Source organism: Sapajus apella, unplaced genomic scaffold, assembly GCF_009761245.1.
Source record: "Sapajus apella isolate SASKATOON/1434 unplaced genomic scaffold, GSC_monkey_1.0 scaffold32, whole genome shotgun sequence".
Taxonomy (NCBI): domain Eukaryota; kingdom Metazoa; phylum Chordata; class Mammalia; order Primates; family Cebidae; genus Sapajus; species Sapajus apella.
The window spans coordinates 1354115-1375058 of NW_022436972.1; the positions used below are offsets into that span (position 1 = coordinate 1354115).

At 36.0% G+C, this 20944-nt stretch overlaps 1 protein-coding gene across 3 annotated transcripts in view; it reads right to left on the reverse strand.

Moving 5' to 3' along the window:
- Positions 1-1992: 1992 nt before the first annotated feature.
- LNX2 (ligand of numb-protein X 2) overlaps positions 1993-20944 on the reverse strand; it is a 73068-nt gene continuing 54116 nt past the window's right edge. For all 3 annotated transcript variants that reach the window (XM_032294378.1, XM_032294377.1, XM_032294376.1), the window contains 6 exons: positions 18155-18523; positions 15544-15687; positions 11990-12167; positions 8939-9170; positions 6117-6275; positions 1993-4263 (listed from right to left, as the gene is read on the reverse strand). In XM_032294378.1, the coding sequence (XP_032150269.1) occupies positions 4128-4263; positions 6117-6275; positions 8939-9170; positions 11990-12167; positions 15544-15687; positions 18155-18523 (1218 nt within the window). In that variant the 3' untranslated portion in view covers positions 1993-4127. The remainder of the gene's footprint in view (positions 4264-6116; positions 6276-8938; positions 9171-11989; positions 12168-15543; positions 15688-18154; positions 18524-20944) is intronic.

Sequence of the window (20944 nt, forward strand, 5' to 3'; positions counted from 1 at the left end):
ACCAAGGATTTCTACCTGCCTTCTACCCACAAGGTGCTCCCTAAGCAGCACAAGAGCCCTCAATTTTCCTGACCAGCTCAAAGATAAACGAAGGGAGAGAATAACTCCCACTGCTCAAGCATGCACTGTGCATGCCGATTGTGGAGAAACGGGACGGGCAGTGCAGAGGCCTGGTGGTAGAGGCCAACCTCAGCAGCCATAAATCACACAGACAGGAGGTATCCTTGATATGAGGACAACAGCATTTTACCTTGGGGATCTTGCTCCAAAAACCCATTTGCCAGTCTGATAACAAGAGAAAACAGCAATTCCAATAGGGAGTAACTTGCAATATACCTGACCAGCATCAGCATTCCCAGAACGCTCATGAGCAAGGAAAGTCTAAGAAAAGGGCACAGCCACAAGGAGAATAAGGAGACATGATGACTGAACATACTGTAGACTCCTGGAACAGAAAAAGACATGAAGCCTAGACTCTATCTTGGCAATGTCTTGAGCTCTTCGGAAGCGACAGAATCTCTGACATTTGTCTAGTTTTAAAAACCTGCCACAGATGGGGTAATCCAGCATCTACTTGGCAAGTTTGTTTTCTTCTCCCTTGCATACAGCTATGACCATAAATGTGTAACTTAATGAAATCTTTAAAAGGAGCCAGAAAAAGCTTGCCCAGAGAGATTGATAAGGATTTCTCCAAAGAGTGGTGTCACTTGAGCCAAGTCAGCCCCTGCAGATGCAGAGCGCAGGGGATATGTGTGGGCTGGTGGTTTATATAGGAAGCAAGAAAGGGTGGGAAATAGGCCACAGGGGCAGGCAAGGGGCCAGACCACGAAAAGCCTTTTGTGCTGCACCTAGCCTTTTCATTTATCCTGCAGACAACATGGAACAAATGAAGATTTTTAAACAGGGCAAGGATATGATTAGAGTTGGGGTTTAGAAAAGTTAATCTGAGGGCTTAAGAGTTTGGATTGAAAGATGAAGAGATAGGAAGTAGGCAAATGCTTGGGAAAGCACAGATTTCAGTTTTGGAGGTGCTGAGATCTAAGGTGTCTGTCTTAGGCTGTGGACTGTGGGAGCTGTAGACTCAGGTGTCAGTGGTACTCAAAGTTGCAAGGGTTAAGATGGTATTTAAAACTCTAACAATAATTAGGTAGCAAGAGATCGAGGCCAGAAGAAATGCATAGACAAAGGCCTAGGAGATTCACCATTAGGAAGGAAAGTGGGGAGTGGGGTTGAGAGTGAGACAGATGGAGCATCATTTAAGCCCTCACTCCGGCTTGGGTACAACGTGAACCAGCAGAGGAGAAGCTTTACAGTTACTGTGTGTGCTGGAGGCAGGAACTGGGGTGGGGTGGAGTGGGGATGGGGCTGTGTGCTCTGAGGAGGCTGCTGGAGTGAGGGAGGGTAAACAGCACCACAGAGTCATCTGGAAAATCGGACTGGTAGTCTGACCACAGAAGCCTTGGTTTGAACTTACTTACTAGAAAAGGAGACAACTTTCTTTCAATTAAAAAAAATTTTTTTTCCTAGTAACCATATTAGAAAGAGGCCGAGCATAATGGCTCACATCTGTAATCCCAGCGACTTGAGAGGCGGAGGCAGGTGGATCACCTGAGGTCAGCAGCTTGAGACCAGCCTGGCCCACATGGCGAAATCCTATCTCTTAAAAATACAAAAATTAGCCAGGTCTGGTGGTGGGCACTTGTAGTTTCAGCTACTTGGGAGGCTGAGGCAGGAGAATTGCTTGAACCCAGGAGGCAGAGGTTGCAGTGAGCCAAGATCATGCCACTGTACTCCAGCCTGGTGAAAGAGCAAGACTGTCTCCAAAAAAAAAAAAAAAAGGAAAAGAAAAAGAAAAACAAACTGTGGGAATAAGGTGGGTTTGTGATCCTGAGGTTTCATGCTCAGTATACTGTAAGAACAGTGGCGTCACCAACAAAAATACAGATCACAGACTAAGCCACAGCTACTGTTCAAGAAAAGAGACAATGTTACTATTATGGAAAGGATGACGTTTATTTCCATCCTGAATGATTCACACCATGATTTAAACATCTGAAAAATCCTGAAATAATTTAAACTGAAGGCACAGAACAAACCAAAATATTCAACTATCGAACTAAAAATGAGAAAATCCAAATAGTTCTATAGTAACAATAAATTATGAACAAGTTTCCATCACCAAATATCACTCTGAGCAAAAAATGACTGTCTTTTGTCATAAAAGCTACAGCTTAAGCTGATTCCAAGATTTCTATGATAAAAATGATAGTGAAAAAAATGTCTTCTTTCAAAATACTCATTATGCCACCAGGTTCAATGTAAGTATTTTGTGTATAACAAAGTAGCAGTCAGGATATTTGTTGATGGATGGCTACTCCCCAAGAAATGACACATTGTTACAAACTTTAAAAAAATAGCAAAGTTGATTACAAAATTCTATTTGGGGAGCAGGGAAAAAACTTGTTCCATGTCAGTTAGAATATCAAAGCATTTCAATATCAAATTGCTTCCAAAGCCAATCATCACATGACAGTAATATACTGTATGGGGCATTCCACTGTATCTTGTTATATGTTGACCATACAGTGTAACTAGGGGGTTGAACAAGTCAGTAGCAATGATTGTTGCTGTATCTTATTTATTTCAAAGATTTTTTTTTTAAATCATTACAAAACTAACTGAAATAATCAGTGACATGCTACAGATACAATAAACCCCAGCAATGCAATTGCTAAGTCTGAAAATAAAGCGGTCATGCGTCATAATATATTGTACTGTAGTATTCTGAAATACATTCTCTGATTATCAATACCATTTGTTACAGAGGTCACTTGTAAATTAGCTCAGATTCTGAACTAGGTTTCTAAATGAAACTTTTTTCAAGTATGCATATTAATAAGGTAAAGATATTTTTATCTTATTCACTTATTTGTGTGTTCTTCAGAGGATAAGTATGTCGAATAAAGGACAAAAAAAAAAATGGGTTAGTCATAGTTTTCAAAAACATTTCAAAAATATGAAATAGTCTCGTGACCGAGAGCTGACTTGAAGACACATCAGAACATACATTTCCAATAAAAGGGAACTTTCTGTCTCCTACTTGAAACAGCTAAGCTCTTAAGAAATAATGAGAAAAATAATTGTTTCTAAAATACACAAAGACTTCTACCTGAGTAAAATAAAAGGTCTCCCTTTCTCTTACTTAGCTGTAATATATATGTATTGAATAATAATATGGTTTTATCTTTATCATCTCATTTAATCGGATAAATCACAAAAACATTTCTAGCCAAGATTACTACTAAGAATAATACAACTCTAGAAATTATTTTTGGCAAAAACTACTTCAGATTTTCCCTACAGAGCAAAACATTCCTTTGGAAATAGATTTTTATGCTTTTGGGCTGTTCAAGTGCAGCTTTACCATCTCTAACATTAAGCTGTAATTACCATCCAAATTCCTTTGTAACTGGGTAACATTATCTTTTATTCTCTACTATTCTAATAATAGTATATTATTTAAGAAATCTCTTTAGTGTTGTCAGACTTATTTCTCCATCTTCTATAAGCATTGAGAGATTATAGTAGAAATAAACCAGAAAATCACTTGATAAACATTATGAAGTTTTGAAATGTTGGCACCAATAAAAAAAAATGGGGACCAGTTATCACCAAAATTTAAAGTATCCTCATTCATGGCATTGGTCATGACAGTGGCAGTACACGCTGTTGTTACTGGCTTCGCTGACATCAGGCCTGAGGGATATATAACTTATTCTATGATTCAGTTACTGAAAACAAAGACCTACCCGAAGGTCTTTACTCCAGCTGGGGCACAGTTTGGGGGAGCTTGGCTCATTACCATAGGTAACATTGTAACAACTAAGTCTGAATTCTGAAAATATAAACTTGCAAAGGTTAGTGGAAGACTTTCAAGCTAAAAGAAATGTAACTAACTCAGGAAACAATTTAAATAAACATAAAAGGACAATCTTAGTGGGTTTTGGCCCTGTGTATACCAGCTGTGTCAGCACCTCCTAACAACCACAAACACAATGAAACCAAAGAGTTTTCTTTCAAAAACCTAAAAAAAGGAAGACACAAGATTCAAAACCAATTTCCAAAACCTATACAAGGCTGCCAGGCCAACAAATAACAGTCAGAGTGACTTTGTTCCTCTGCTCCTTCAACATGGGAACTAGTGCAGAGTGGCTCATGCCCACAGTCGACAGCCCATTTACGGCCACGATCATGTCGCCACACCTGGACAAAAAGAGACAGACACAGAATGTTACTATTTTCATGGTATTAAAAATATTCCAATTGGGATTTATTTTGCATGAAAGACGCAGTTTCACTTACCATTTAACTGTCAATGATTAGGGTGTATTATCTACTTTGTCTGGGACAGCTGTTAAGCCTATGCTGGCTCTCCCTTGCCAATCAAGGAAACCCCTGTGCCAACCACTCCAAAACCAGTAGGTGAATGTCAAGGGCAAGCAGAGTAATTTTCACACTAATTTAAGCAAAATATAGAGTAAATGTGCTCTCTCTTAAAAAAAAAAAAAAGTCATTCATTTGAAGGGGGTTGCTTATTCTTTTGACTGCCATTTCCCTATTCATTCTTAGAGCTCATACGTCTGAAGGTTGAATTAAATTGGAAATAAGACCCATACTTCCTCTTCTTTCAGCTGTTGACACTCACTGTACTCTAAGTAGAATTATCGTGGATGGATGATGAATCGAAGGACTTTTCCAGCCTTATGATTATAATTATCATAATTATCCTTATGGTTTTTGGTCTTCTATTTATACCATAAATATGCTACTTTATTGTTAACTACTTCAATTTCTTTGTGGAAGTAGAAGGAATACAAATTATAATTAACAGAGGCCCAGACTGGTTGAGTAACTTAGCTAGGAGAGTGATTAATCCATTTTTCCCCACTCTTTCCTCCTAAAATGATTTTTTTCACCTTTATCAATATAGGCTGACCTGGACCATACCACTCCTAATCACCTTTCCACACATTATTTAGATGTCACTTACTCCTTGCAAACAGAGTAAATTCTCTATTTGCATAGCATTCTATATAGAATGTCAACATTTACTTTTTAAGAACTGGTTCATAAACAGGGACTAAGAACTTAAAATCAACCACCTCCTCTCTGCTGGTGATGATCTCTTGCCATGACACCTTCTCTTTCTTCTCCCAGTGCCCAATCTTTGATAAGGAAGACGTTGTACAGTGAGCAAGGACTTTTGCTCAGTGGTGGCAGCTGGCAGAGGGGTTAAAGGCCAGGGATCTAGAGCCAGACAGTCCTGGGTTTGAATGCCAGCCAACCACTTTCAGCTATTTCATTGTGGGCAAGTTTCTTAACCTTTCCAGGCCTCAGTTACCTTGTTTGTTTTAAAACAGGAACAATGAAACTTAACCTCATAGGATTGTTAAGAAGATTACATAATGCATGCACAGCACTTAGCACTGGGCCTGGCATCCCATAAGTTATTATACATTCATTCATCAAATATTTATTGAGATCTTACTTTATGCAAGGTATTGTTATGGCTGCTAGGGATATAACAATAAATGCAACAAGATCCCTCCCTCATGGAGCTTGCATAAATATGATCTCAGGTAGAGATGAGTGCTGTGGAGAAAAATAAAGCAGAGTCATCTAATGACAGGACTGGACCTGAGAAGGCTGTGTGGGAAACTTACTCAGCGCTCAATGTTACATCACAACATGTCCAGTGAAATAACTCAGGTTCATTTTCTGTTATCAGATTAATGAACTATATGTGTAAGTGACAAGATAGTAAAGGTAACACTTCAGTCTAGATCAGGATTGGCAAATTTTTTTTCTGTAAGGGGTTAGGTAGTAAATATTTTAGGCTTCAAGACCCATACACTCACTGTCACGATGATATCAACCATGCTGTTGCAGTGTGGAAGCCAGATAGTACATACACCAGTAATTTAGCTGCACTGCATTGAAACTTTGTTTACAAAAACAGATAATGGGCTGGATTTGGTGCTCACCCCTGACCCCTGGTCTAGATCATGCCCAGTGTTATCAACATAAATCATATCATTAATTAGAAGAAGACTCACTTTAATCTTCCATCATAATAAGCAGGAGTTCCCAAGACAATAGTTTTAATGAAAAAAGGCTGATTGGTGTGGTTCTCTTCATATCCACCAACGATACTAAAGCCCCAACTTCCCAAGTAGCTTCTTCGTAAAACTATATCGTGGCAGCTATGAAGTGTACTATAAACAAAAACAAAAATAAAGAAAAAATAAATGTGGAGGCTTTTATAGCCGCTCATTTTTGTTATAACCCCATACCATATTACCTTTATCACTCCTGGATAAAAGAAAAAGGGCTATTTACTTCCTTCTGAGTAGATTATTTTGAAAATCCATTTTCTAGCACAGACACAGTCCTAAGTAGACTCAAATTTCCCCAGCTTTTTTCAGTCTTCCCAAGTGAAGACATATACACATACACACAAGTAGAGAACCTGGTTACAAACTATGCCTCAGTAACCTGTACAAAAAGGTTATGTACCTATATCTGCTCACTGCATTGTCAGCAAACTCCTCAATTCTACTAATCACTTTTATCTACAAGAAGAATTAAAGTGGGATGAAACAGGTCTAGGACTGCCAAGTCCAGCACGCGAATGAAAGAAGAAAAAGACCAGGCGCGTAGCTTCCAAAAAGAAGGCAGATAATTATCTTCCCTCTTTTCTGAAGATCCTATAGGCTTTTAGTCTACATGAGGAGTTATTTGTTCTTTTCTCCTTTACTTAGAATGTTTTCATTTTAAGGGCATTTTATCTAATTGCCAAAATAGATAAATCAATCCGAAAAACACTAACAAAAAATATTTTTCTTTTTTTTTCTCTCTATCATAGACAAGCTGGGTACAGTGTCATGTGCCTGTAATCCCAGCAACTGGAAGGCTGGGCTTGAGCCCAGGAGCTTGGGGCTACAGTGAGCTATGATCACACGACTGCACTCCAGCTTGGGCAACAGAGCAAGATCTCATCTCTTAAAAAAAAGAAAATATATACACATGTATACACACATATACATATATAATGTATCATAGACACTGAGAAACTAGTTAGAATGCTACTGCCATATTGGAGGATGTGTCCAGAGAGGAAGAAAAAAAAAAATGTGCTTATGTTTTCATAGCTCTATGGATTTGGGAACAAACACAGTGAGTAACAACTTAATAACAAAGCAAACAAACAAACAAACAAAAAACCCACACCTGAATGATACAGAAAAAAATCTTTTTATAATAAATAAATATCTTTCAACTTTATGTGAAACTGGATCTAAATGGATGGAAGGCAAGGTTTCCTGTTTCTAATCCATAAAACAGATTAAAGAGCTGATTTTATAAAGCAATGTTTACCATGCCAGAACTTCTCATCTTATCTAGTTTCTTAGCTCATTGATAAGAAAGTCTACTGGGATGAAACAAGGTCCCATGCACTGGCCTGGATTTAAAGTGACAGTGTTGGTTATTTTTCTAATGCTGTATCTTCCGAAACAAACAGCTCTCTGGCATACCCCAGCAAATTGCAGTGGAAGGCTTTCCCTTTCCAAGAAAAACAGAGCAGAGTTGCTACCCTATGCGGCGTGAAACCTGCATTTAAGTGCCTTTTGCACCCACTGAGGAGGACACGTGGCTGTTGAATATAGCTTTGCATTCAACAGAGACCGCCATACATACATAGAATAGTAGCTTTTTATTGACAGGTATTCTTTCCACACAGGTGGGCTCAAAAACAGATTTTACAATACTGTGTTTTTCTCATCTAAAATCTTTGCTGTTATGCCTAGCGCACCAGAAAATACTCTGAACAAAGAGCTCAACATGCCAACCCCCAAACTAGACTGGTATACAGATAAGGAAAATTAAAGGAAGCACTAGGGACCAAGTTTCTCCAGGATGCTGCTGCTCTCTGCTTGCCCCATCAATAGAGGTGCAGACAAGCTCTGAGGTCTGCAACACGCTGCCAGCCACTGCACAAGTAGACCACTTTTCACCCACTATGGGCAAAGGGCCTTGAAATATACAAATGCTAGTTGTTATTATAAATATATTCCATGAGTCAGATGGCTCAGAAAATAGCAAATTCTTATTGCTTATTTTTATTTTAAATAATAATTTTCATACTTGGTCAAGAATCAAAATGCTTCATACTTCAGTTTTAGGATTCTTAGAACAATAAGAATCTAAATGGATTAGGCAACAAATAGTGATAGGAACACACATTCTTCATATGTCAAACAGCTGCCTGACTGGGGAAAGGAATGTACCTTGGGATGCCACTGGGGGTTCCATGTGTTTCTGTGACCCCAACACTGATCAACCACAGCATATGTTGGCTGGTCACATTTGTAAAAAGTAAAAGTGGAACAGTCATTCTTGAACACTAATGGTTTGGCTTACTAGACTCCTGTGTCCAATAAAAATTGAGTTTAAATGCTACCTTTTTAGGGAGAGTTAAAAGATTTTAAACGGTGTTTAAGAATGGCTTCTGGGATGGGGGGATGCCCCAAGATTGGCCTGGTTTTCCTGATGAAAAATGCACCAACTCTGAGCACATAGCAGAATGAGTGTTGGTAAATGACAGGTTTTCTAAGCAAGAGACGGGGTTATCCAATCTCATGGCTAGCCCGCTGAGGAGCCTTAATAGGAATGGACACAACTGCTTTCTTTGTGTACCTTTTAAAATGTACTCTCCTAAGAAAAATTACCATTTTCTTTTGTAATTTGATTTGATGTTCCTACTTTTATTGAGTTGAAGATTTTTTTCTCCCAATGGGTAAATTTATTATGCTACAGTCTCATAAGGGTTGCAAGTATGATTATGATTTCCATCAAACAAGAAGAAAGCACTCAGTACCTTGGAAGCCCAAGCCACATGACCCATGATGGGGACCAACTAGTGTCATACTCATTTTCGCTGAAAGTACTTGGCTGCTCCTCCGTGTTCTGAGTCACCTCCTCAACAATCTGGACCTCAAGTGCTTTAAGGGCAACAGCAGGGGACGCAGCACTGGCTTTCAGCATGGCAACTGCCTCACTGTGACTTAAATTGGTCAAATCAATGCCGTTGATATTCAGCAACACATCACCTTTCAGATGAAGAAACAAGAAAAATGAGCTGAGCCACTGAGTATTCACCTGCAAATCTTGCTGTTTACAAACTGAGCAACAAAAGTTAGTGCCCACAATTCTGATTAGATAAGGTGAGAAGGCATTTATTATTTCTTTGTAATTTTTATAATATTGAGAAGAAACCCAACATAGAAAACATTTCACAATTTTAAAATAATGTCATAATACATGGAAAAAAGTGTGGCCTGAGGAACCCTGACATGACTGGAAGTCCGAATCATCAGTCTGAATTTAGCTGTGCATAGGCGCTGGGGAGGTTCATTTCTCTTCTTGGAGTTTCAGAGATTTCTACAATTCTGTCCAATCAAAAATCATTTGATCCTCTGCCCTTAGAAATAAATTTTTAATTTATTTGACTTTATACTGTTCCATACATAAGGACAGCCCTGCAGAGTTCACTCAGGGCAAACATCAGAATATGTACAGAGAAGCTGTCCCTGGACTCACACAAAGAAATGAAACTTGTGGTTTGAATGTTTTCCCCTGTTTGAGGAAGAAAAGAACTGTTGCTCTGCTAAGTAATATATTAAAAAACAGCAATGAGGATTATATCAAAGGTTAGGAAAGGATTAGTTTTGTAGGAAGCAGACATTTGTGCTACAAAGTCTACAGAAATTTCTCTCTCCAAATTTATCATCGATTTTTTAGATTAGGAAAGCAAATCGTTTTCATTGTAGAAAATTTAGAAAACATAATAAAATAACAAAAAGGAAATACAATAACAAAAAGGAAATAAAATTACGCCAATTCTACAACTGGACAAATGATCTTTTCTTAATAGCAGCTTGAGATATAATTCACATACCATTCAATTCACCCACTTAAAGAATATGATTTTGTGGTTTCAGTATATTCACAGTTGTACAACTATCACTACAGTAATTTTAAGAACATTTTAATCACTCCCTCCATACTCATCAGAAGTCACTCCCCTTCCCCAACCCTAAGCAACCACTAATCTGCTTTCTGTCTCTACAGATTTGCTTCTCCTGAACACTTCATGTAAATGGAATCATACATGGTCTTTTACATCTAGCTTCTTTTACTTGCATAACATCTTCAGTGTTCATCCATGTAATTTGTGCCAGTACTTCAGTCTTTTTTACGGCCAAATAATATTTTGTTGTATGGGTAGACCACATTCCATTGATCCATTCATCACCTGATGGGCATCTGAGTTGTTTCCACTTTTTGGCTATTGTAAATAATGCTGCTATGAACTGGTATGAGTTTTCATATGGACAGCTGTTTTCATTTCTCTAAAATTGGAGTTGCTGGGTCATATGGTAACTATATGAGGAATCAGTTTAACTCTCTGAGGAACTGCCAAACTGTTTTCCAAAAACAGCTGTATCACTTTATAGTCCCACCAGCAATTAATGAGGGTTTCAGTTTCTCCACATCCTTGCCAGTGTTTGTTACTGGCTGTCCTTTTTATTATAGTCATCCTACTGGTTGTAAAGTAGTATCTCATTGTGGTTTTGATTTGCGTTTGAGACAGGGTCTCACTCTGATGTCTAGGGTGGAGTGCAGTGGCATGATTTCAGCTCACTGTAGCCTTGACCTCTGGAGCTCAGGTGATCCTCTCACCTCAGCTCCTGAGTAACTGGAACTACTACAGGTTCACACCACCACAGCTGGCTAATTTTTCTATTTTTTGTAGAGACAACGTTGTTTCATATTGCCCAGACTGGTCTCAAACTCTTGGGCTCAAGTGATCCACCTGCCTTGGACTCTCAAAGTGGTGGTAGGATTACAGATTTGAGCCACCGCACCTGGCCTGAGCATCTTTTCATGGGAATACTGACCATTTATTTATCTTCTTTGGAGAAATGTCTATTCAGATTCTTTTCCCATCTTTACATTGTGTTTTCTGTCTTTTTAATTAGAGTTGTAAGAATATATATTCTAGACACAAGCCATTTGTCATATATATCATTTGCAAATGTTTTTCCCATTCTGTGGGTTATTTTTTCATTTCCTTAGTTGTATTCTTTGCAGCACAAAAGTTTGCAGTTTTCAAGTCTGGTTTGTCTATATTTTACTTTGCTGCTTTTGCTTTTGGTCTCATATCTAAGAAACTACTGCCTAATCCAAAATCATGAGGATTTACACTTGTATTTTCTTCTAAGAGTTTCAGCTCTTATATTTAGGTCTTGAATTCATCATGGCTTAACTTGTGTTTATGGTGTGAGGCAGGGATTCAACCTCATCCTGGAAAAACGTTTTCAGAGTCACTTTTCTTACCTTATAAACAAACTAAGTCAATGGAGACTGCTATTTTTTTTTTTTTACCATGCTAATAGTGGCTAACTGCAACCCCCATCTATACAAATTATATAGCATTGATAGGGATATGAAATGGCAAAAGCATTTATCCCTAAAATTAAGTTTGTCTTCCACTCCACCTCCTCTCTGAGTCCCTTTCTACATAGACACTTTATTAAAAGAAACATTTATTTTTCAGTGAGATGGCCCTTCAGAGTACCTAAGTCTGCTGTAATGCTAGAGGATCTTTTCCCAAGATAAAATAATCCAAGAGTCTCAGTAAAGGTTAGCAAATTCTGAAACTGTCATCGAAATTCAGCAACTTTTCTTTATATAAGGCATTTTTCTAACCTCATAGAATGACTTTATGCTTTCATATGCAAGGGACAGTTTAAAAGATTTTAAAAAGTCACATTTAATAGATACTTTGTAGATACTCTTTACTTTTAAAAATGTGCGTTAATTCAGAAATAAGATGTGGTAAAAAATTTTTAAGGTCCCATCTTACCTCTCTTGATTCTGCCATCTCGTGCAAGGCAGCCATGGGGCGGCACGCTAGTCACAAAGATGGGCAGCTCACCACTCTTACTTCCCCTGCCCCCAGCAACAGTCATGCCAAGGGACTCATGTGGTTCCTTCTTTACAGTAATGTGTTTTTCTTGGCATGTAACACACTGAGTAAGATCCTAAAACACACAAGAAAAAAAATTATTGGATAATAATAAAATATAGTTGAAGTTATTACTTCAAACTAAGGTAATAACTTACATGGCATTTATAAAGTGATTATTTTTATTCCTTGCTTGCAAATGAAAGTAATATACAGTTCCTAATAAGTCTACTGTGGATCAATGTCAAATTTTGGACTATGTTATTTTCATATGACGGTTTATGTAAGTGAAAAACTCAGGACTGCTAAAATATGGCAGTCAAAGTAAAATAAACACATCGTTGGTATAATTTGAGCTTCACATTTCATCTATTGCATAAAAGTAAATGATGCTTTTGAGTTTTAAGAATCTGAAGACAAATCAAGTACTTTTACTGCCATCTTTCTCCCCATTTATTTGAAAGAAAAGTTGACAGAGTAGTACAAAAGTACAGTGTAGATTTTGGTAACTGTGAGAAAAAGACCATCGACCTATCTTCCTATTCTTACTGACTAGGACTATGAGTATTCAATAATAAAAAAGGTGCAAATCTACCTTCAAAATCTTCATGAAAAGCTGAAAGGATATGAAATGACTCAATTTTTGAAAAAGTCACTGACGAGGGAAATAAATTCCCAACAAACTAGTATTCTCCTATTTTTACTGACATTTGTTACTATTACTTATTATTGAGACACTCCTGGAAGTAAAAGAATATAAAACGTCACTTTTCTTTTGAGTTAGAACTCAGTAAAAAAATAAGATGTACATATGCAATATTAATATTAAAATAACATTTGAGCTTAACCTGTGAAAAGCTAATGCCTTTACTGCATTATTTCTTTTAACCTTCATGAAAGTATTAAAAGTATGTATTATTGACCCCATTTTACTGATGATGAAACAAGCTTAGGGAGGTCATGAAGCTTGTCCCAAATCTTTTAATTTTGGCAACTGTCCTGGGATTCAAAACTTATGTGTGTTAAAAGTATGTACAATATATATTAATGCAAATACATATTTTGTATATATCCATATAGTCTGATGGACTACGTGTACATATTGTATATATGCACCTACACAAGAACTATTCCATTGTGTATAGCACAAGATAATGACTCAAAAGGTTTTAACACTTATCAACTGTTAACAGAATGTTACAGATAATTAACATTGTTAATATATAAAAAATAAAAAATACAAATTATATTTACACAATTATAACATTTCCTTAAATCACATTAAGAATTGACAGGTATTTAACAGTTAACAATGGCATTTATCAAATCTCTAAATCAGGGCCTGGAATTCTAGACCTATCTACACTTCTCTAGACGTGAAATCTATACTCTTGAAATTTACATTTGTAATAGCAGCACAGTATTCTCAGAAAATTTTATGACCAAGGAGAAAATTTGTAAACATTTTAAGGTGCTCTCTTATCTAAAGGTATGAAATTTATGTCAGCAGCCTTCAAAATTTGGCAAACACAACTTTATTCTAAAGATAACTCAGGCAAACGCAGCCTGGAGTGTATTTATTTAAGCAGGTTCAGTCCTTAGATATTTAAGCAATTAAGGGTGAGTGTTTTATTACCCTAGGTGACTGAAATGTATGTAGTTTTTCCCCAGGAACCAAACCAAACTTCAAAGATTATACTCACTACACTTCAAGGAACTTCCTAAAACCACATGAATGTTTATTGAAACAGCTACTGGGAAGCTTTGTAGTAGACTAATATATCCTTTAATTTTTTAGAATGATTATAATTGTCTGAAAAGGTTGTTTTGGTGAATTGGTATGTGTTTTCCCTAGGAGATCTTTACTATATCAGGATTTGACATAACAAATAGAGATACTGTAGTAAATAGCTAAACAAACACATTCCATTTCAAGTGGTTGCTCTAACCAGCCAGGTTTGCAGAGTGCCTGGCATAAGGATAAATTAAGCACTGCTATTTAGAACAGTCATATAAAATTAAAGAGAATGAGAATTAGTATAGTTATAACAGAAAAATACATGTGTCCAAAACTGAAATAAGGAGAGTTTGCTATATGAATACCGGAATTAATTATTAAGTACAGTCTTTCAAAGTCTCTTAAAACTATAATGTTGTTATATATACCAATATCTCAAATTATTATAAAGTTCAATAACATAGAAGATTCAATTATCAACTTGTACCTTATAGTTTTACATGTATACAAAACTTGTAAAGCAAGGACTGGCTATATGAAACAACGCCTATTCAAAATTTCCTGTTAAAACAATTACCCCTTTTCCACAGTCATTATTTAAAGGCAAATTACAGGTTTCCTTCATACATTTCAGGTTTTGCTCAGAAATGAGAATGAACTCTGTGATTATAATTTATTTTAAGTATTAACTAAACCAAAGACCAGTGACAAGTCTGTATAGAACTTAAGCTCAGAAAACCATATAAACCTGATGGGCCAAAAAGATTGTCTTTAAGCTAGTGCTGTCTTAGGGTACCAGAGACAGACTCTAAAGATAATTATTCACTCAAATGTTGTACTTTCAGGTGACAATAAGTTTTTGTTTAGTAAAACAATTTAATTTTACTTAAGGAGAATTACTTTGCTAGCTCACATATAGCCTTTATTTTCACACAATTAGGTAAGCATAACATTATTGTTTAAAACTCCTGGCTTACTGGAAGTTAAGTGTTCAAATAAAGGATCAAATGAAGTAAATAATATAAAGAATGCTAAAGGACCATCCTTTCAGATTTTTGGACTGAAAGTGAGGTAGCATCAAAATTCTCAGCTCAGACAGACAAATGTGGAATACATCATAAAACCACTGAAATAGTGATTCTGAAGAAACAGTAACAAATCTTAACATATGGGAATTTTAAATGATTTAGGATAATATTCCTCTAAGCTTTAACAAAAAGAAATATTCTATATGTACCTATCGAAATTCCTGATTCATATGTTTAATATTCACACTTCTAATTCTGGTTTTGTAGGCAACAGGCTCAATTGCTAAGTATGGATTTGTCAATCTTGTCTTCATTATGTCATTTCAATAACCAACTCATACATTTAAATAAGCAACCCGAGATAAATTTCACTTTCAAGTAAGATTAAACAAATAGAAGATTTCATGCTTCTCATTAATCACCTAGCAAAGGAAACTTCCCCTCCAAGAAACTATCTCTAGTTCTAAGAAATAAAGCAGTCACTATCCAAAGTAGCAAAATAAATACATTTCACATTCTAAACACCTATATTTACCTTTTCCAACAGAAAAACAACGCTCACTGGAATCTTTTTTAAAAAACTGCTTTACTGAGGTATAACTGACATACAAAAAAACTTCATTTAAATCTTATCAGCTTGTAACAATGATCCTTTGATAGTGGCATTAAAAAAAAAAAATTCTTACCTTATGTGAGCTTGGTCTGCTGTAATATGGTGGTAGTGTGTGGTGCTGGCTGCTGCTGCTATGATTTCCTGCTTCTCTCATGGTGTTACCAGGCTGGGGCTTCCCTGGTCTAGCAATTGTTAAATTCACTCTCTCTCCACTGGCCTGAAGAAAACACAAATACATTACCACAAGTCACTAATGATGTTTGTCATTTTAAAGACTATATGCAGTGAAATTTTCAATGCACTTCTCAATCACTATACCAGGGCATCATCTGGGCAGTGACCGCAAGCACCTGGTGGCAAATATTCATTAGCTAATATCTTAAAACTTCTGCGGTTGAGGCGCACACACAAAGATCTTGGGCATGCCCTCTGTAACCCCACCTCCAAAATGACCAAGGCAAAGTGGTCACACTGCCTGGGCTCTCATCTCCTCATGATTGGTAACTTTTTTTGTAATATTTCCTTGCCTCTTCAAGGTTGGCCTTGATATTGTAAGGGAGAACAAAGGAAATAAAATAGAAGGAAGAACTGCTTCGAAACTTGATTAGAGTCCATTGTGACTTTTGAAATAAATTCCACGGTAGCTACTTCAGAAATAATAATGAAATTCTGCACAGCTTTGTTTCTGCTGCTTTAGGTCTGAGTCAAAAATAGGACATCAGCTTCAACACTCTTGAAAATAATGACTACAGAAATCCTGCATAACAAGACTTTATATATACGTACGTGTGTGTGTATGTGTGTGTGTGTATGGCATATGTGTGTGAATGTGACACACACATCTCAAGGGTTAAATTATTTTAGAGATTCATGACTATTGTTTTAAATTTACAGGCTTATTATCTATTATATTTTGAACATACGTTTATACCAGTTATATTTTTACAAGTGATGTAATCCTTCCTTTCAAAGTGTAAATCTAATTTACTTGATGATGACTCTTGGTCACGACCACAATGCCGAATTTTACTGTAATACCTACGGGAAAATATAATAGCCTGCTTTAAAGAAATTGTAGTACAAAGTGGAGACCTCTCCCATGATTATAGTCAATTATGTTAAGAAAACACTTTATTTTCAATTCTTACATTAGAAAATAAGTGATAAGTTTAATGCCTCACAAAAATCATTTATTATTGGTTTCCTTTTACGACATGGAGTATGTATGTGTGTATATATATATAAAATCCAAAAGCAGTAGGACTTTTACTTATTTTCAAAAAGAAACAAATTGAGCAACTTCAGTTTTCCATTATTTGGAGAAAATTATAGCACAAAAGATGATGAAACATAAACATTTAAATATAAAATATTATCATGGACAATTTAAAATACATTTTCTACCTGTGTATCTATACTTCTTATATTTTGGTTAGAAATTTAGTTAGAATCATCCAACTGAATGAACTAAATTAGATAATTTAAACATTTAAATTAAATTAGATAATTTAAACATTGCCTGACATATAGTTTATCTATTATTTTCTATCTTATTGAGCTGACCTCTCAACCTCTCACTTGACTCTTTTACTCAAACAAATGCTACAACTCCATTAGCTTTTTTCTTCCTCTTCCTCTTCTTTTTTCCCCTCCTTCCCACCAATCTCCACTCTTACAAGATAAGCTGGGTTTTAGTGATGCAGCTGCTGGCCGATACCCACAGATATAGGTCTTAATGTTGCCTCTGATTTAAGGAGATTTTAAGGCATTCAATTTCTTTAAACCTCAAGTCTATGAAATTAGACCAATATCAAAATCTCCTCTCAACACAATAAAGAGGGTTGAGACTTGGATTTTCTTATAGTCTTAAATTTTCATTGTTATTTGATTCTGTGTTGTAAATACATTTTTCAATGACTATCAGCCTACCCTACTTCCTGGTACTCAATTATATAATGCTTGGTTTCCTTTACAGTGTTTTGCTCTGCTAACTTTAAGAAAAACATCTTTTTGTTGCACCCTTATCACTGTAGAAGTTGCTCATATCATTAAATGCTATGGCATGCTGCAGAATGTGTATATCTTCTCTGGATGACTTTCCAATTTATCTGTCTTCATGCTTTTATAAAAAACATGTTCTTTCTCTAATAATGACTATCCTTCCTTACGTCACAAGGATGCTATGTGGACAAATTTTATCATGTATTTTAAACACTTTGAATTCCTTAAAAACATCACCAACAAGGCGCTATAGAGATAAGAGTTACTCTTCTCCTATTTATATAAATCCAGTCAGGGAGTTAAGACACCATGTAAGTCAGATCCTTGGTAATCACAACTCTTTTGAGCTTCCCTTTCCTCACTTCTAAATGGTGGACACTACCATCTGCTACATCTGGCTTAATCATGGAACCAAGAGCCCAAATGAGAAATGAATGTGAAACAGTACAGCCCACACTCTGTAAATAACCATCCCCAAAGTTCACGGGGATGCAGTTTTTAGAAAAGACTATCTCCAATGAAGTTATACTTGTGTGGATTTTAAAGAACTCAGGTAGCTACACCTGATTTTCTAATGAAATATAAAATGTCCCCTGAATTCTGATGTCATTTGCCAATGAAAACAAATACTGCTATATGGTCATTATGGCCAAGCGTTTGGAATGAAGGCCAAGAGGATTTACCTGAATAATCTGGGCAGCAAGCTCCGGAGTTCCATGCTTCAGGTCATGCCCATTGATGGCCAGCACCCGGTCATTGCTGCTGAGCCTGCCGTCCTGTGCAGCCAATCCCCCTTCCAACAGATCAAGAATAAAAACACCTGGTTCGTCTGTCCTTCGCACTAATTTAATGCCAAGCTGTTCACCAGAGTCCCGTTTATGAAGAACCACTTGGAAAATCTCTTCTCGTGGAGAGTTACTATCAGAATGGCTGTGTGCTCGGTTGCCAAAGCGCCTCTCTCGCAGCACAGTAAGATGCAGTGTATTGCAGGGCTGGGAAAGGACAGCTCTGGCATAGTTATGGGACACATTGCTGATATTGTAGTTGTTGACCTAGAAAAAAAGAATTGTGACCAAAGTGTGACAACCTTTTATTTTTCCAATTTGTAGGAATGTTTATGTAACATTTCCAAGGAAAATTAAGTATTGCGAGAGTGCTAGTATGGTAAGAATGCTGTACAACCATTATTTACAAAGAAACCACATCAAAGACATTTAAAAACAGAGTTTCTAGTATTAACTTACAATGACCAGCATCAAGGAAAAAATAGTAGCTAGGATCACGGGCTTTAATGACAGTCTTTAATATGAGTCCTAGGTTCTTCCATTTACTAACTGATAACCTTAGGCAAATTACAGAACTTGTCGGAATGTGTTTCCTCATCTGTAAAATGTGTTTACTTCATGGGATCAGTATGAGAACGAACAGATCAACCTGTGGCAAATACTAATACAATAAATACTAATTCTAGTGGAACAAAAATTTAAGTTTTACTGGATTACAAATTTGCTTTTTCCAAATGAAATACACTTAAGCTAGACAAAACAAATTGTTATTTTAAGGAAAGTGGCATATTCCAGGTATACAACCTTATTATAATAAGCAACTTTTAACTTGAAAGAAAATCAGGTTAATTGTAATTTCACTCTAATTCTTCAGCACACAAGTATTAGGTGGATGCAAAAGTAATTAAGGTTTTTACCATTAAAACTAAAATGTAATGTATATCTAATGCATTAAGCATAATTCAATACTCATACAACATTTATTTATTAACCTCTATAATCTTAAAAAAGTATAGTGACTGATCCTTGGATATGTAACAGCATGTAAAAAATGATAGTTTTAAATATGACTATTTTGAATTTGTTGATTTTGACCTATTTACACCTTTCAGAATTCATAGAAGCCATACACAAACTTTTTTTCTCCCAAGTCTGCAACATTTATGACTTTGGTAGTCAACCAAGTCCTTGGTAAAACTATTGAATAATACAGGGTCAAGAAGAGAACTTCCGAAGTTCTATTATATTTAAGAAGCAGCTTCTAAAAAACCAGGCAGACATAGATTCATTAGTCAAAACCACCATTTCCAGCTATTTAGCTTAAAAGCTACCTACCTGCAGGTTCACATTTCTCCATCTTATATTCAGACATATAACACATATCACAAACGACTTTAAAAAATGTTTGGCTAAAATCCAGCCATGTGTAAACCTGCAGCCTCATAACATATTTGTGAAGCAGGCTGGGGAATATTCTACAACTGGAAAAAGACTTCTCTTCCAGGAATGCATGGTTGCCGGTGAAATTCAGAGAAAGCAGAAACCAAATAAAATACTGTTTCCAGATTTTGTAAAAATAGCATCAGCATAGCAAACTATCACATTTTTGAGCTACATGTTTTGTTTTGTTTTTTACCAATACAATTAACAGCTGTAATTATTTTCCTACAAAACTGAAAATGCCTACATTATCGATGACTTCATTAAACTGAAAATACTTAATAATGTTCTAAGTTATATTACTTTTATTAATGAAATTGAGGTAATTTATAATAGCAATTTTTTTTTCTTCAAAAGTGCTCAAAAAGGCTGCATATGAAACTCTAAGTGTAGCAAATGGCTCTGAGGGCATATGGTTCTCCTTTTCAGAGTGTCTATTTAATAATATCTGTGTATGTAAATAAATATATATATAAATGTGGGAAAACCACCAAAGCCACACACTGCTTATGAATATGGTCTGCAAAAATGAAAATGTAAGCTAGCTCATTGGTCTGCAAATGAACCATCTTACTGCCTCTTTAAGATTTTCAAATTGGTTCACTGTGTTATATTTATTCAGCTTACACAAAGTTGGAGGTGAACAGATAGTAAAATATACCAAACAGGCCTCCTTCCAAGTGTTTACTTTTGAATAACCATCAATAGTCCATATCTGGGAAAGGGGTGTGGCTTTTATTTACTGGCTCCAACACACCAGTTAAAAGCCAACCAGAAGTCAGGGCCTATAATAGGGGAGACACTTTGTGAATTCATTAATCAGGTTATGTGCTCAGACTTTCCTTATCAATTTGAATCATTAAATTAGATATAAGATTGCCATTATTGGAGCTATTAGTATACAGGTTTACATAAACAGTAATAATGCAATGGAATTTCTACAATGTAGACTTTACAACTTTGAGTTAATTCCCAAAAATATGGTCGACAATTTCAGATAATTATAATCTTTTGAGGTATAAAGATTCAGTTAATGAATCATTCTCTATGATAGAAATAAGCCCAATGATGAAGTGTATTAGTGAACAAAATCTAAAAAACAAATCTCAGTTATATTCAAAGAATTATAAATAAAAACATTTGTTTTTACTTTTAAAATTAAGAGGGAGAATGAAAAATGTATAACTATAGTAACAATACTGGGCTGGTAGCAAAAAACAAAACACAAAAATAAGTGTACACTTAAAT